Source organism: Phyllostomus discolor, chromosome 6, assembly GCF_004126475.2.
Source record: "Phyllostomus discolor isolate MPI-MPIP mPhyDis1 chromosome 6, mPhyDis1.pri.v3, whole genome shotgun sequence".
NCBI lineage: Eukaryota > Metazoa > Chordata > Mammalia > Chiroptera > Phyllostomidae > Phyllostomus > Phyllostomus discolor.
In genome coordinates this window covers 493409-509062 of record NC_040908.2, presented here as the reverse complement: position 1 = coordinate 509062, position 15654 = coordinate 493409, and the positions used below count along the sequence as shown (strand labels likewise).

General features: G+C 68.5%; 1 protein-coding gene across 1 annotated transcript in view; it reads left to right on the top strand.

Moving 5' to 3' along the window:
* MYT1L (myelin transcription factor 1 like) overlaps positions 1-15654 on the top strand; it is an 89136-nt gene that overhangs the window by 31542 nt on the left and 41940 nt on the right. Inside the window, exons 5-10 of the mRNA XM_036027613.1 lie at positions 247-433; positions 3730-3820; positions 5283-5390; positions 5497-5708; positions 12720-12973; positions 15104-15340. Of these exons, the coding sequence (XP_035883506.1) occupies positions 247-433; positions 3730-3820; positions 5283-5390; positions 5497-5708; positions 12720-12973; positions 15104-15340 (1089 nt within the window). The remainder of the gene's footprint in view (positions 1-246; positions 434-3729; positions 3821-5282; positions 5391-5496; positions 5709-12719; positions 12974-15103; positions 15341-15654) is intronic.

Genomic DNA, 15654 nt, shown 5'->3' with positions numbered 1-15654 from the left:
CTGAGAAGGCCACTGCTGCGTGCCAGTGCCCGCCGGTGTCTCCGAGCTCCTCACGTAACCCACAGGGAGACCACGGAGAGTTTGGGGAGGCGTAGCCGTTGGTTTTCTTTAGCACAGAAAGTAAAACATGTCATGACTCATGAATACACTTTTCGGGTCAAAAGTCACCCCAAACCGAAGACCTACGCAAAAGCCTGTTGTCGCAGCCGGCCCCCCAACACCTGCTTTACTTCTGTGTTTGTGAAGGTCTCCTCCGAGTGTGAAATGTTCACTCTCCTGACACCTGTTGTCCTTTCAGATCCCTCAAGAGCAGAAAAGAAAGAGAGCAAGTGTCCGACCCCAGGCTGTGACGGAACCGGCCACGTGACCGGGCTGTACCCGCATCACCGCAGCCTGTCCGGATGCCCGCACAAGGACAGGGTCCCCCCGGAAAGTAAGTCCTGCCGCCCGCCCCCCCCCCCACCCCGCACACACGCCTGCAGCCCTCTCGGTCATCTCGCCTGCATCATGTCCATCTGTTCACAGGGCGGCCACCCAGCCCTGGCGCGCTCGTGGGGGCCGGTGGGCTCTAGACCCCTCCCCCCCCCGGGGGCGGGGCAGCGTGTGCCCCCCTGCCCCCTTGGGCGGGCCTGGCTTCTCACCCGCCCGCTCTGCGCCCTCAAGCCAGCCGCCACCTTCCCCGCCTCCTCTGGGGCTGCAGCGCTGAAGGCAGGCCGGCTGCATGCCCCCCCCACCCCCACACGCAGGGGCCGGGAGCCACGAGAAAACCCCCGGGGAGTCCCGCCACCCGGCTCCCTGGGGCGCTGCGTATTTATGAATCAGCATTGATGTCCGCGTCCTGTTGCGTGCCGCTCAGAAGGTCTGTTCCGTGTCACGGCCATCCCACCGTCGGACCGGAGGCTGTGGTGGGCGGGCCCTGACCCTACACGGTTGTGTCCATCAGTTAGGCTTCATGCTCCTGAAACAACTGAATTCCCTGCAGAGCTGAGCCGGAGCGAACTCTCCCTGGCCTCCTCTCTCTCAGCACGGGAAGTGTGCCCGCGATTTTCAGACGGCCAAGGTCCCCCCGTGTCTGGGACGCAGCTGCAGGGCAGGAGGGCAGGGCCACTGGGCTCAGGACCCGGCAGAGAACCGGCTGGCTGTGCACGGGGGCTTTTGAGGCCGGTCCTGTTAAATGCTGGCTCCGGGCACCCAAGGTGAATCTGTCGGAGCCCAGAGAGGCTCACGGTAGGTGAGGCCGAGAGCACGGGCTGTGCAGAGCATTTTTGGGTGAGGCGCACTCAGAAGCTCTCCTGGCTCCGGGTTTGCAGATGGCTGCTGACGAGAGCGAAGCCAGGCGTCCTGCCCGCGTCCTGGGAGCGGGCAAGAGGGCCGTGGGCGCCAGCGGCCCCGCCCCGTGTGCTGCACGACCAGGGCGACCGCCGGTGTGGCCGCAGCCACGGCCCCTGAGCCCGGGGCTCCGCTCACACGCAGGCAGCCCGCACTCGTCCAACGCCCTCCAGGCCCGCGGGCAGCGCTGGCCGTTTCCAGACGAGGGAAACCCGTGCAAAACGCCCCCCCCCCCACCCCCGGCCGCCCTTCCAGGCCCAGCGCGAGACCCGGCCAGCAGGAGACGCCCAGTCCTTTCCAAACCCCAGCGATGGGCGCCAGCTGGCCCGGGCTGGGAACTCGCGGGCTCGGGCCACGCCCCTCTGGGTCGCGTGCCTGCGCGTCTCCACGGAGACCAGGGCCTAGCCCCGCCCCCTGCCCCGCCCTGTGAGCCCCGCGAGCACGGCTGCACGCGCTGTGCTCCGTGCTCCCCGCCTGCAGAACGAGGGCGGGGGCCGCACCCCCGTTCGTGAGAGAAAGCGTCTTCACGCCGTTTCTCTCCGAGGCACGCGTGTGCACCTTGAAACAGAGCGGTTCCTCCTCGTGGCTGACAGGCCCCCCGCCCCCCGCTCCACGTTTCCACGGGGCGAGTCAAGCTGCGGCAGAAACGGGGGCCGCACTCCAGCGTGTCGTCCGCTGGGTGGGCTCGCGCGGACCCCCCCCCCCCGGGTCTCCCCGGGCCGGACTGGGGGACTGGGCCCCGCCACTGACCCCCCGGGGGCCTCCCCAGTGTTTGCTCACGTAAGACTCCTCGCGGCGCTTCTCGAGTGGGAAGGCGTCACGCTCCCGCAGAACCCCACAGAGCACCCCACAGAGCACTCCGCAGCCCCCGTTTGCACGCAGCACACAGCGTCACGGGCCGAGGCCGCTCCGCAGGCCGCGCCCCCAGCCCTGGCCCCTGGGAGCCCCACCTGGACAGGACGCTGCACAGGGCCGATGCGGCCCCTGCAAACGCGGCCCTGAGACCCCGGGGCGATGGCCGCGCTGCGGCAGCCGGTCCCGTGGAAGGGAGGAGGAACTTGGTGTTCACGAGAGCGCCTGGAGCAGCCCGGGCGAGGGACTGGCCTGGCGGAGGGAGGGGGAGGGGAGGTGGGTTCAGGAAGCACCCCGCTCCCGGGAGGGGGAGACACGGTGGGAGGGGAAGGTACGGCTGGGTGCCTGGGGACTCGGCCAGGTGGCTGCAGCGAAGGGAGGCGCTGCCTCCCTCCCACGGACACGGAAGCGCCACCAGGCCGCTGACACGGGCAGGTGTGTGGCAGCTCTGCGGCCGGCCCTCCATGGGCTCAGTGGACACTGCAGTGAGGTCGCCCGGACGGAGCTGCAGACGGGAGTTTAGGACACGAAGGGCAGGAGGGTGAAGCCCAGGGGTGGGGGCAGTGGAGAGAGGTCAGGGGACACGGGGGGACCTCTCCCCAGAGAGGATGGTGTCTCCGCCCCCGTCCCCCATGCAAGGGCGGTGCCCAAGGCCCTGAGAGGTCTGGGAGGGAGGCCGGAGAGCTGGGTGAGGGACAGGCCGGCGGTGTGGGGAGGAGGCAGAGGCCGTGCAGGCTCGAGGGGCAGGGGTCCCGCTGGGTGGCGGGGCACAGAGGTGCCGTCACGTTGGGTCTGCACGGCAGACACGCGTGAAGGGTGGGCTGTCTGCAGGGACCTCGGGCGTAGAGGGAGGGCGGGTGCTGTCCCACCGAGAGCAGCTGTGTCGTGTGCAGGGTCTGCATGCGAGACGCTTCAACAGGGTGGTCACAGAGTAGGGGAGTCCGGAGTGGACGGCACCATAGGTGGGGCGGGACCCCGGGGGCGGGGGAAGAGCTCAAGTGGGAACGGGACCCTGCCTCTTCTGAGCCGGGAGGACACCCAGGGGGTGGGGCCCAGGTGCCCCCTGAGGAAGGAGTCCCTGCCCCTCCCAGCCAGGGCCCCCCCGCCCCCAGAGTGAACGGGCCCAGCCCCTGACTCCACGGGGGGAGACACCGAGGGGCGACCAGACCGCAGGGACGGCCCGGAGCCGGGGGCGAGGTGCAGGCTCGGGGAGCAAACGCACGTCGTGTGGGACAGCGTGCACAGGTCTGGGGCTCTCTCTCTACCCTTGACCACGGCGCCCGTGACGCTGCGTGTTTGAGGCAGCAGCATGGGCTCGGGTGTGGGACCAGGACCAGGGGCCCGCGTGGCCCGCCCCCCGGCCCCACCCAGTGCGCCCCCCCCACTGCACGCTACGCACACGAGACGAGGCGCGTGTGTCCCTGCCATGCCATCACGCACGTCCGTGGAGCTGTGTGCGGTCCCCGGGCCCCGCAGCTCCCGGACCTGCCCCCCACCCCCAGGTGCTAACGCTGCCCTGTTTTCTCTGCCCCCCCCCCCACCGCCAAGTCCTGGCCATGCACGAGAACGTCCTCAAGTGTCCCACTCCCGGCTGCACGGGGCGAGGGCACGTGAACAGCAACCGGAACTCGCACCGCAGGTAAGCCCCCGTGCCGCGCCGCGCCGCGCCCCCTGCCGGCGGCCCTCCCAAGGCCCGCGCGTCCCCTGCCCGCGCCAGAGGCTGCGGTCCCCTGGCTCCCGGGGGCTCCGGTGCTTAGGCCCCTTTTGCACAGACGGGGCTTCTCGTTGTCTCGCCCACCTGGGAGGTGCCACTCGGGGGGCAGCAGCCGAGGTGGGAGGGGGACCTGGAGAGGACGCAGCCGAGGCTCCCCTGTCCCCCAGGGGGTGGGAGGGGCCGTGTCCCGGGCGCCAGGCACAGGGGGCGTAGGGCCCAGGAGGGCTGTGTGGCACACGGCACAGCTGCCCCCCTGCCCCGACTCTGCCCCGGCCCCGTCACCGGTGCGGACCGCCAGGCGGGCAGGCGTCGGGAACGGGTGGCGTGCAGCTCAGCACCAGGGGGCTGAGCCCCTCCCGGCCCGCTGCTGCCCACCCCCCCTGCCCCGGGCCAGGCCCGCCTCCCCACTCCTGTGTCCAGCCTCCGCTGCGTTGCCTCGGGCTAGTCAGAGGCTTCCTTCCGGAAGGCAGTTATGTTTCCCCGTCTGACAGCCCATCTCAGCCTCGCGGCTCCCGTGAAACGGCCCCTAAACGGGAACCGCCCGAGTGTTCCTCGAGGCCTCGCCGTCCTGACTGGCGAACGTGGTTCCTTGTGGGAAATGTGTAAGGAAACAAGCAGCAACCCCACTTCCGAGAGCCAGAGCGGCCTGCCTGCGCTTGTGCTGCCGGAGGAGGCGGGGCGGGGTGGGGGCACAGGGGTCGTGCTGAGCACGCCTCGACGGCTCATTCCCACGCCGGCCCTTCAGCCCCACCTTCGCACAGACACACGCACACAGACTGAGGGCCCCGTGGGCCTGCACCCCGGGGTGATGCAATGCCGTGGGAACCACAGGCGCCGTGGTTTCAGAGGAGCAGACCCGGGGGGCTCGTCCGTGAGGACTCTGCTCTGAAACAGGGCCCGGCATTCCTCCAGGGCCTCCGCCCGCCCCCGGCTCTGCTGGGGGGGGGCCAACCACGTGCTAGGTCAGCAGGGCTCACTTGCATGGCCAGTCCGGACTTCCGGCCCGGTGCCAGGCAGAGCCCGGCTCACATTGCTCAGACCCAGCCCCCCCACCCCCGTGGTGAGCCCCCCCCTGCAGAACCCTGCACACCCGAGACGGAGCCTGTGGCCAGAGACAGTGGCACCAGCTCACACTCCCTGGAGCGTCTCAGAACTCACTGGCTGTCTGGGAAGGACGGAGTGTGCTTCACACCGGCGTGGCTGGCAGCCCTGTCTGCTGGGGACAGGCGGGGCCACGCCAGCTCTCCCATCCCGGCCGTCGGGAAAGCCGGCCCCCTAGCCCTGCCTGGGGTCTGGCTGTGCCGGTGGGGCGGGGAGGTGGGAGGTGGCCGGGCGGGTGTGCCGCAGAGCCACCTGGGAAGACCGCTGACCCTGCCTGACCTTGCAGCCTCTCCGGGTGCCCGATCGCGGCGGCGGAAAAGCTGGCGAAGGCCCAGGAGAAGCACCAGAGCTGCGACGTGGCCAAGTCCAGCCAGGCCTCCGACCGCGTGCTCAGGTACCGGCCCGGCGCGCGCCGCCTCGGGAGCCCCGGGCGCGCCGCGGCCCGCCCGCCCCGCGGCCCCGGGAGAGCCAGCTGTCGCTTGTCTCTCGTCTGCTTACAGGCCGATGTGCTTTGTAAAGCAGCTGGAGATCCCTCACTACGGCTACAGAAACAGCGTCCCCACCACCACGCCGCGCTCCAACCTGGCCAAGGAGCTGGAGAAATACTCCAAGACCTCGTTTGAGTGCGGCGGTTACGACAGCCACACCTACGGCAAGCGGGCCATAGCTCCCAAGGTGCAAACCAGGGACATATCCCCCAAAGGATATGATGGTAGGAGGTGCACACTCTTCTACGCGAGAGTCGCGCTTGCCGTTGATGATGTTGTTGTTGTGTGTGCCCGTGTCCTACAGGCCGGCCCCGCATGCGGCCGCTCGCCGGGTCCCAGAGGGCAGCACACGCCACGGGGGCCCCGGGCTGACAGCCAGGGTCCGAGGGGGGGGGGGCAGCGGGGACCACGCGGTGGACAGAGAGCCGTGCTCGTCTGCTTCCCGCCCACGGTGGCCGGGACCGTGTCCTCATCCCTGTGGACGCCCTTGCTCAGGCGGCCCAGCCCAGCCGAGCCGGGACAGCCGGCGGCAACAGGGGCCCGAGTCCTGGGCAGTTTGGGGAAGGCCTGTACCCCCGCCCCCGTCTCAGCCCTGGGTGCACCCTGGCTGGAGCCATCGGGGGAGCCGTGAAATTCTGTGCCCAGGCTGCACCCCACCCCTGGCAAGGCCAGAGCGCCTGGTATCCCCCCGGAGGTGGCCTTTTTAAAGTCCCCACGACCGTCCTGTGCAGCTGGGGACGGGTGACTTCTGCTGCTGTCACCCAGCACCTCCAGCAAGCAGGGACCCTGGTCTGCCCCCTCCGCGCCCTGGGCAGCAGGCCCTGCTGGGACGTGCCTTTGTCGCTGGCGCACTCGGAGCCACCGCGGCACTCACCGGCAGGGCACAGCCAAGGGGTCTTCCCACCAAACCCTGAGCTCCCTAGGAACAAGGCCGTCGGAGCCCCCCCCCCCCAGCGGGGTGGGGGAAGCCGTGACCTCGGCCTGGCTCTCTTCTCAGAGCCCCGGGTCCGTGGCGGGGGTCTCGGGGGCGACCTCACTGCTCTGATTTCTGTCGCTCGCCAACCGGCCGTGTCTGAAGCTCCGGGCCCTCGGGTGTCTCTGGCGGCGCTACTGGCCGTCTGGGGCCGCGTGACGCCCCGTCTCCAGCAGAGGCGGGGAGACCGGTCTTGGGGGGCCTCCGAGCCCCTCCCTGGAGAAGCTCGTTAAAATCACAGCCGAGGTTCATTTAAGCTGGAGGCTCGGGGAGTTCTGAAACCTTTTCAGGATGCTCCTTGCCTTAACGACAATTAGTCGGTATAGTGAATAGAGTTTAGTGTTTCTTTGGTGTATCAAATGTCGATTATCCTGGCACGTACCAATTCTTAACGTATAGGAACAAAGACACCAGTGGGAAAGAGGGAGTGACCTACAGGACAACGGAAAATAATTATCGCATTTTGTTTTATTTTGTAATAATGATTTCCCGGCTTCAGGGTTTGTTATAACTTCCTTCATTTAATCGCACATGAAAGATCAAAGGGCGCGAAGCCACGCACTTAAGGGTTCTGCTGGTACCGTCTCCAGGGTGCTGGTACCGTCTCCAGGGCGCTGGCGTTTTGCATGATGTGACGGGGCCCTCAGCCGGCTGCTCCTGCTCCCACGCCTGGCTGCCACCGCCGAGCTCTGTGGCCGGACCCCTCGGCCTCGGCCTCGGTGGGGCCCACAGAGCACTTGTGTGGGGTGGTGGCGGCGCCCGGCAGAGGGTGAGAAGTCGGACCTGCTGGGGTCTGGTCTCGGCTCTCTGAGTGGGTGGGCACCATGTGATGCTGGACACGCCCATCTTCCCGCGCGTCCGTGTCCAGGGCAGAGTGGAGGGCGCAGCGTCCGCCCCACCCACTCGGGCTGCTGGGGCCACCCGGGAACGACCCTGAAGGGGGGTGGACATGGCATGAGTTGTTGGTGTTAACTCTCGCCGCCCAGAAAAGAGCGCCTGTCGTCAGAGCGTGGGCAGAGCTGTGCCGTTCGGCTGACCCCCAAGAAAACAGGGATACAGAGAAAAAGCATCACTATTCAGCCTCCAAGGAAATAAGAAACTAGGAAAGACACCCTCATCGCACTGAGCGTGCCCTGAAGAGAAGCCCTGTGGCCCCATTTCTCGCCCACAGACGCGCCTGGCGGGCGTCTCGGGTGTCGGGAGGGGCCCGCTGAGGGTGCTCGGCTGGGCCCGGCCCGGCAGGGGGTCCCCCTGTGGGGGACCCCACAGGGCACCGAAGTCAGTGGTCCTCTGCCCAGGGCATGCCCAGGACACTTGCTCTAGGTGCACAAGGAATCGGGTCCTTGCTCCTTAAAAAGAGACAGTGAAATAAGTCTGCTGTGGGGGTGGGGGGTGGGGGGGGGAACAGTGCTTGGGAGCAGGGGCGGCACCCCGGGGCGACCAGGGGGACAGGGAGGGCAGCCCTTCTCCCACCGTCCACTCAGCGCCACTGAGACCCCACCCACCTCTAGCAGAGCCCGCAGCACAGGGACTCGGCCTCCCGCGTCCTTCCAGACACGCACGGTGGCTGGCTGTCTGTCCATCCGCCTGTCTGGTCCACCCCTCTATTTATTCACCCACCCAGCATCCACCCACCTGCCATCCATCGCCCGTGACTCATCCGTGCGCTCCTCTGCCACCCATTCGTTTATCCACCCGCCCGTCATCCACCCTAACCCACCCGCCCACCCACGTACCTTCCCGTCTGTGCATTCGTCTGCCCGTCTACCGCCCGTCTGTCCATTCTTCCCCTCCTGGTGACAAGGGTCCAGAGAGGGCCTGTGGCTCGAGAGGAGACAGGCAGACACAGTGGGCTGAGGCGTCCCTCGCGCCGGCAGGAGCGGGTCTGAGCTCTACCCGGCGGCCGGTGTCAGGCACCTGGGTAGACTCCACGAGCAGTCAGGGGAAAGGTCGGGAGAGAGGGAGGGAGGGAGAGAGAGAGAGAGAGGCCAGCAGACCTCGGGTCAGCGGGGACCTCGGCCGGGGCGGGGGGGGGGGGGGGGGCCGGCGAGGCTGCACGCCGCCTGTGAGATGAGGGACGGGGCGGGGACGACCGTGCCGGCGGGGAGGCGGGGACCTGAGGTCCACGTGCAGGAAGGGACTTGAAGGGAAAGGGGAGAGGGCAGGGGGCTCGAACCAGGGTCCGGAGCCTGCCCCCGCCGTGGGTGCCAGGCCGGCGCCCCTCCCATACCCGGCACAGCCTGCCGCTCCCCCGGGAGCCGGGAACAGCTCTTGCAGCTGCGAGTGCTGGGGGGGGGGGGGGGGGACACCAGAGAAGATCCTGTGACGCACACATGTGCTGTGAAACTCGCGTGTCGGTGCCCGCCAGTTAAACTCCCCGCCCCCTTCTCGGCCCGCTGGGCCGTGGAGCGGAGCAGCTTGGGCAGAGAGGCCCAGCCGCCGGCACTGACGGTCTCTCCGGGCCGTCTGCCGGCCCCTCGGGGAGGCTGCACACCCACACCCACACCCACACCCACACCCACAGCCACAGCCCCCTGAAGGCCTTTCCCGGCTTCTCAGTCCTCCTGACCTCAACACCCTGTCCTCTCCTCGGCCCCTTCTTCCTGTCTGCTGTCCTGCCTACGTCCAGGCCTCGGGGGCGAGGGCAGGGTCCCAGGGAGCTGCTCGGGCAGCTTGCCAGGGCCGCCCTCCCCCACTAGTAGTCCCTGGGGCTGGCCCTCCTGCCCTCCCCCCGGCCCCCCACCAGCCTCTTGCTGGAAGGCGTCCCCCTGCTCCCCCGCCGGGTGCTGCCCCCGCCTGCACTCAGCGGCCCTCCTCATGACCGACGCCTCGGTTCGCTCGTGTAGAATGGGGAGCCCATGCCACCCCACACGCAGCCCTGGGTCCCCTCCCGGGTAACACCCCGGGCCTGGTCTTCCCGCTGGCCTGGGAGCTCCTGCAGGGTGAGGGGCCCCATGTTCAGATTCGCACCCGGCGGCCCCGGGGCTGGGCAGGCGGCCTGTGGCTGACAGAGAGAGGGGTGGGAAGAGAGGAGGGGGGATGGGGGGGGACAGCCACAGGCCCTTCTCGTGTCAGGCACGTTAAACCCCGTGAGGAGGGGACCTGCACGCAGGCGTCACCTGAGGGGGCAGCCTTGCAGGAAAGCCCCCCCCAGACTCGCACCCGGGCTGGGCCCCCCCCCCCCCCGTGCCAGAGTCAGAGGTGCCCACGCAGACCCAGAGGCGGAGGCTGCCAGGCCCCCGGGTGGGACGGACCCTCGGGAAGCTCACCTGTGAGCCACATCCAGTCCTGCCTGGTCTTCCCGGGCCTGCGGGACGTGAGGGCGCCCCCACCTTCTCCCCGAAGCAGCGGCTGCCAACCGGGGCGATCCCGTGGCGCCCACAAACTGACCGCTGGGGTTCTGCAGCTCACCGAAAACACGTTCTTGGCCAATCTGACAAAAAAAAAAAGATAGGTGTAACGTTGACTCGTTTACACCAGCCGGCCGTGGCTGTGTTGGCTGCTGCTGCTGTTGTTTCTCACTCGACAACCCCAGGGGCGAGCAGCCGGCCGGCGCCCCTGACTCGGGTCCGGCGTCACGAGCTTTAGCGTTCCCGTGGCGCCCGGGCAGAAACCCCTGCCTCGCGGGGATGCGCGGATGCGAGAGACGGCGGGCGCCTCCGGGAGGGTGAGGCACCAGGCAGTTAGACTCCCTCCCGCGCGCAGAGCGGGTCCCGCAGCGGGTCCTGGCTGGAAGGGGGTTTGCCGTGTTTGGTTTTATCGACCGTATCTCACCCGCGCGGACGCCGCCTGGTTTCTCCTTCTCCAGCGAGAGCGGCTGCTGCTCTGAGGGGTGCTTCTCCCTGTGGGGTGGGCCTCGGGCCCGGCCAGGGGGGCTGCAGCTCCCATGGGGCCCGGTGACACGCTGGAACCTGGACGGGTGTCAGCAGGCTCCTCCTGGCTGCCGGCTGCTCAGGGACAGCGAGGCTGAGAACAGCCACTGCCAAAGGAAACGCCCACACCCTTGGGGGTGGGGCAGGGCTTCCCCCACCCCCCGGCTGCTGGGGTTCCCTGGGTGGGAAGGAGGGGCCGGTGCAGCCCCCACCCGGGCCCAGGGGCCAAGCAGTCCCCGTGCCTGTGGCTCTGCATCGCCCCCTGGTGTCCCCACAGTGCAGCCGCAGCCCACTGACCGCAGGTCTCTGTGAGGTTTCCCAGATAAACCAGGGTCCAGGGCCTTCATCGCCCAGCAGGTCTGAAGTATGAAGGCTCTGATTTGCATTTGGATCAAAGCGCTTAGTGAAGGGGCCCATCTGCCCCAGTTGCATCTGGAGTGGAGTTGGGCAGGGCGCCGTGCGGTGGGGTCTTTGGGGGTGTGCTTTTGTGGGGGTGCACATCCGTCCCCAGAGCCGGCGGGACTTTGGCGCTGGACATGCGGTGTCCTGCCTGCTTTAGGAATGGAAATTCCCTCGTTTCTGAACAGAACTGCTGTTTTCCTCACGGCTGCGGACCGCAGTTTTCCCCGAGCCAGTGGCCAGCCCTCCGTAGGGGAGAAGCCCCTTGTGATTTTATTTCTCCGAGGACTTTATCTCTCTGTGTCCCTACCTCCGTTACAAGGGGGCGAGTGGTGTTGACCCACAGCTTTCTGCCCCCGTGCGAGCGTCTCGGGCTGCGCACTGGCACCGCCCCCTCCTCGAGGGGCGGGGCAGGCTCCCTGGGGCCCCGGCCCTGCTCCCTTGCCCCTTGGGGGCCCTCTTTGCCCCGAGCTGAGCACACCGCCCACCCCGTGCCATGTGCTGCAGAGCCAGGGCTCACTCTCGGGGCACAGAGGGCAGAGGCCCCGTGGCCCGCACGCCCAAGCACGGTAACTGGCCCCCGCAGCTGAGCTCCTTCAGAGGGGTGGCAGCGGGGAAGTGACTCACCTCTGAGTCACCCCTGCTCGGGCGAGAGTGTGGGGTGGACCTGCTGCTCATGCGGTGGCTCGGGGGCTGCCCAGGGGCGCGGGCCCCGGAGCAGACTCCAGAGTTGTCTTTCAGGAAGGGCCTAGTTCCTTCTCCGTCTGTGTCTGGCTCAGGTGTGTCGGGGCGGCCCCTGGTGTTGCTCGCGATGACAGACCTTGTTGCCTGCTGACGTGTGTTCTGTCGTCACCTGCAGCTTTGCTCGCCTCTTCCCGTCGGGGGAAGGCACTGTGCCAGCCCCCTCGGGGCGGGGCCCGGGTGGCAGACCCTCCGGTGACAATCTGGGGACACGTGTGAAAGCAGGGTCAGGCTGCGGGCCCCCACCCACCCTCGGCAGGAATGCAGACGGGGTCTGTGCTCCAGGCTCAGGTGGCCGCAGCCCGGCAGGGGCCCCGTCCCCAGCGCCCTGCACCAGCCCCAGGCCCCTCGTGCCCACCCACGCGTCCACTCCGGGCCCCACGGGAGCCAGGAGCTCCCCGGGGAAAGGAGCGGAGAGAGAGGCCTGTGCTTCCCCACGGGCGGCGCTCTGGGGACACCCTGGGGATGCTGCAGGGAGGGGTCTTCTGGGGTCTGCTGGGGCCCCCCCCCCCCCCGGTGCACCTGTGCGTGACCCTGTGACCCTGGGAGTGACCCTGTGACTCCCAGGCCTGGGGGGGGGGGGCGGGGGGAGGAAGTCTGGCCCCGGGGCGTTGACGGCCCTGGCGGTGCTGACAGATTTATCCTCATGAACCGTCGGCCGCCAGAGGGCGCCTTCCCTGCTGGGGGCTCTTAGCACTCAGGGGCCCCCGGCGGCGCTGGCCGGGCACCTCTCTGCCTCAGACTCCCCGGCCCACAGGGCTCGAGCCTGCCCTCGGCCAGCCCCCGCTCACCCTCGGGTCCCCCCTCCCCCCGCGTTAGAATCCAGGACGACGTGTCTTCAGGGAAGAGGCGTCCTGGTCCCACGGTCTGGTGTGCACGCCTGGCCCGAGGGCCCCTTCCCGAAGCGCAGGTGCCCAGGGGCGGCCCAGGGCCCGGGCAGCTGTCGCCTGCACCTGGGACCGCGAGCCCCTCCCGGTGAGAGGGCGCGGCCAGTCTCTCGGGTGCCGAGCAGCCCGTGGGTGCCCACCGCTGCCGGCAGCCCCGTGTCCCAGCCCCGTACGGAGCTACCGTGGGAGGGGGTGCGCCCGGTGTCCCGGGGGGCGGGCCAGTGGGCTTCTCCTTGCACGCTCGCCACGGGCCCCGCGCCCTCCGTGCGGTGTGTGTCTGCGCGCAGGGCTGGCGGGAGGCGCGGGCGGAGGGTGCCGGGCGCGGCGGCGGGGACCCGAGTCACCCCCGCCCTGTCTCCCCAGCGAAGCGGCTCTGCAAAGACGGCAGCCCCAGCAGCAGCGCCGCCAGCAGCTACGCGCCCAGCAGCAGCAGCAGCCTGAGCTGCGGGGGCGGCGGCAGCAGCGCCAGCAGCACCTGCAGCAAGAGCAGCTTCGACTACACGCACGACGTGGAGGCGGCGCACATGGCGGCCACCGCCATCCTCAACCTGTCCACCCGCTGCCGGGAGATGCCGCAGAGCCTGCCCGCCAAGCCGCAGGGCCTGTGTGCCGCTCGGGTACGCCCCCCCACCCCCCGCCCCCGCGGCCGGGCCCCCCGGTGGGGGGAGGGGGCGGGGCCCACGCACCCCCCGAGGACCCACGGGCCCCTCGGGACCCAGAGCGGCAGCGGTGCAGACCCCGGGCCCCACGGAGCGTCCTTCCCGGTGGAAGGGCGCGGTCCCGCCGAGAGGCGGCCGCGTGCGGTCCCCGCGCGTCAGTGAGCACGTCCCCTTCGAGGCCCAGGCTCACTTCTGTGAACAGGCGGCTCCAGAGCCCTGAAGGAGCAGCAGGCCTTGAACCTTAAACCCGAGGAAGGCCGTCAAACAAGAGGCAGGGCTGGGCTGTGCCTTACTGCGTTCCAGATGGGTCCCCCAGACTAGGGAGCAGAGGGAGCCCCCGTCTGGCTTCCGCAGGGCCCCCGGGCGCACAGGGGCAGCCGGCCTTCGTCAGCTCGGCCCTGCCGTCTCTGGGGCAGGGCCCTCTCTGGGGTGGGGCCGTCATCAGGATCCTCTCACCCGGGACGCACGGCCTGTGACGAGGGGAGGGCAGGGGAGCAGGTTGCATGGCCGTGCGGCGAGCTGCCTGCCTGGCCAGGCCACTAGGTGGCCGGGATGCGGGTGGCGTGCTCGGAGGACGTGTGAGCCGGCCTGTCCCCTCCTCCCTGGAAACCAAAGGGTGTCTGTCCATTCCCGGGAGCCGCTGGGCCACGCGCTGTGGCCTTGGCCCTGACGGAGTGGCTGTGTGTCGGGGTGATGTGTGTGGAGGGAGGAAGGTCAGTGATTTCCCGTGCTGCAAATGCATTCCTCCCGGTGCTATTTTTAGTCCTGGATTTGGGGAAGGATCAGGGCCAGACAGTTTCCATGGTGACCAGGGCTGCCAAATGGGAGGCTGCCACGGGGGAGGGGCTTGAGCAAGAGAAAAGAAAAGACCGTGAACCCTTCTCGTTTTTTTCGCTTTATTAAAATTAAGCGAAGGCTGAGAGAATTAAATCTCACATCGTGAAGGCTAAATTGGTATGAGAGCTGGAAGCCGGGAGTGCGTTCTGACGAGAGTTGAGGCAGACTAAGACTCTGTAATGTATCGAGGTGGCAGCCCAGGGATGCTCCCAGGGGTAGGGTTCATTCCCAGCATCTTCCCGTGGCCGCTGCACCCCAGGGAGGAGCTGCCGGGCGTCGGCGTCAGGGTCCCCGCCAGCTCCGAGCCCCACGTGTCCGCGGGGCTCCCAGGACTGCGGGGCATTCTGATTGCCCTTCTCTCCCCTTCACGTGTCCTTCCCCCCTCCCCCTCCTGAGAGGTGCGCTCGCAGGGACCCTCGATCCGTGTCAAAGCACCTTCAGGAAAAAAGGGACTCGCCCTGGACTCCTTTGTTCTTTATGCCGGCGACTGAACTGCCGCTTTGCCGGGCAGAGCTCCAGCCAGGCCGTGACCTTGGCAGCGTCCGCCTCGGGCACTGGGAGGCCCCGGCAGCCCCCCGACGATGGACGAGTCTGTGTGTCGTCGTGGGGGGTCTGATTAGGAATCAGTTCTCGCTCCTCCCCCCAACCCCCGTTCCTTTGTTTTCTTCCCCCGCACGTCTTGAAGCACCATCTAGCACCAGCGAAACCAAGCGAGAATGTTTAAGTGTATGTCCATTTCAAGAGGGTGTCATTTTAGGGCTGAGTGTATATTCTGTGCACACACACGCACGCACATTATAATTCTGACCTCGTAACAGGTGTTTGAAGTGGAGAGGAACTGAAGTCAGGCGTGCCCCGGCCTCTCCCCCGGCCAGGCTTCCTTCCAGAAGCAGAGCTGTGCTGGGGGGCAGGGGGGAGGAAGACGGGTGACAGACCTGGCCGACAGAGGACAGGCGAGGACAGATGGGGGGGGAGGCAATGAGTGACAGGCGGATGAACACAGGACAGAGGGTGGGTGCGTGCGTGCACACACAGGTGGTGGTGGGTGGGTGGACGGACGGGTGGACACATGCCAGACTGACCAGCAGGGAGGCGGCCGCAGGCGGCTGGGGCAGCAGGAGTGAGCGGAGGGCCCCCCTGCCCGCCCGCCCACGGGGGCCTAGGGAGACGGGACGGGGTGAGGTGCCCCGTCGGGGGAGGGGCCGCACGGTCACCTGTCTGTGTGTGTGTCCGCCCGCCCGCCGCCCGCAGAACCCCGACATGGAGGTGGACGAGAACGGCACGCTGGACCTCAGCATGAACAAGCAGCGGCCGCGGGAGGGCTGCTGCCCCGTGCTGACGCCGCTGGAGCCCATGTCGCCGCAGCAGCAGGCCGTGATGAGCGGCCGGTGCTTCCCGCTGAGCGAGGGCGACTGCTGGGACCTGCCCGTGGACTACACCAAGATGAAGCCGCGGAGGGTGGACGAGGACGACTCCAAAGAGATCGGCGTAGGTGCCCCTGCGGGAGCCCGCGAGGGCACGGCACGGGGCGGGGGGTGGGGGGGCGGCCGTGGGCACGCCCCTCGGAGGACGTGCCTGTTCCCCTTGCGTGGGACCTCTGGCCAGTGGGACCGTGGGGCGCGTCTCTGGTTGGCCCGGGAAGGACCTGTGTGCGGCTCGCACTGGTTTGGTGAGACAAGCCGTGGACTCGCCCACACGATGCGCGTGCTCTTCTGCGCGAGTGTGCTCTCTCCCGGCCACTCTGAGGAGTGCGTGAGCAGCCCACCAGCCCCCGCCCCCCGAGGGAGGTGTGCACCGTTGTG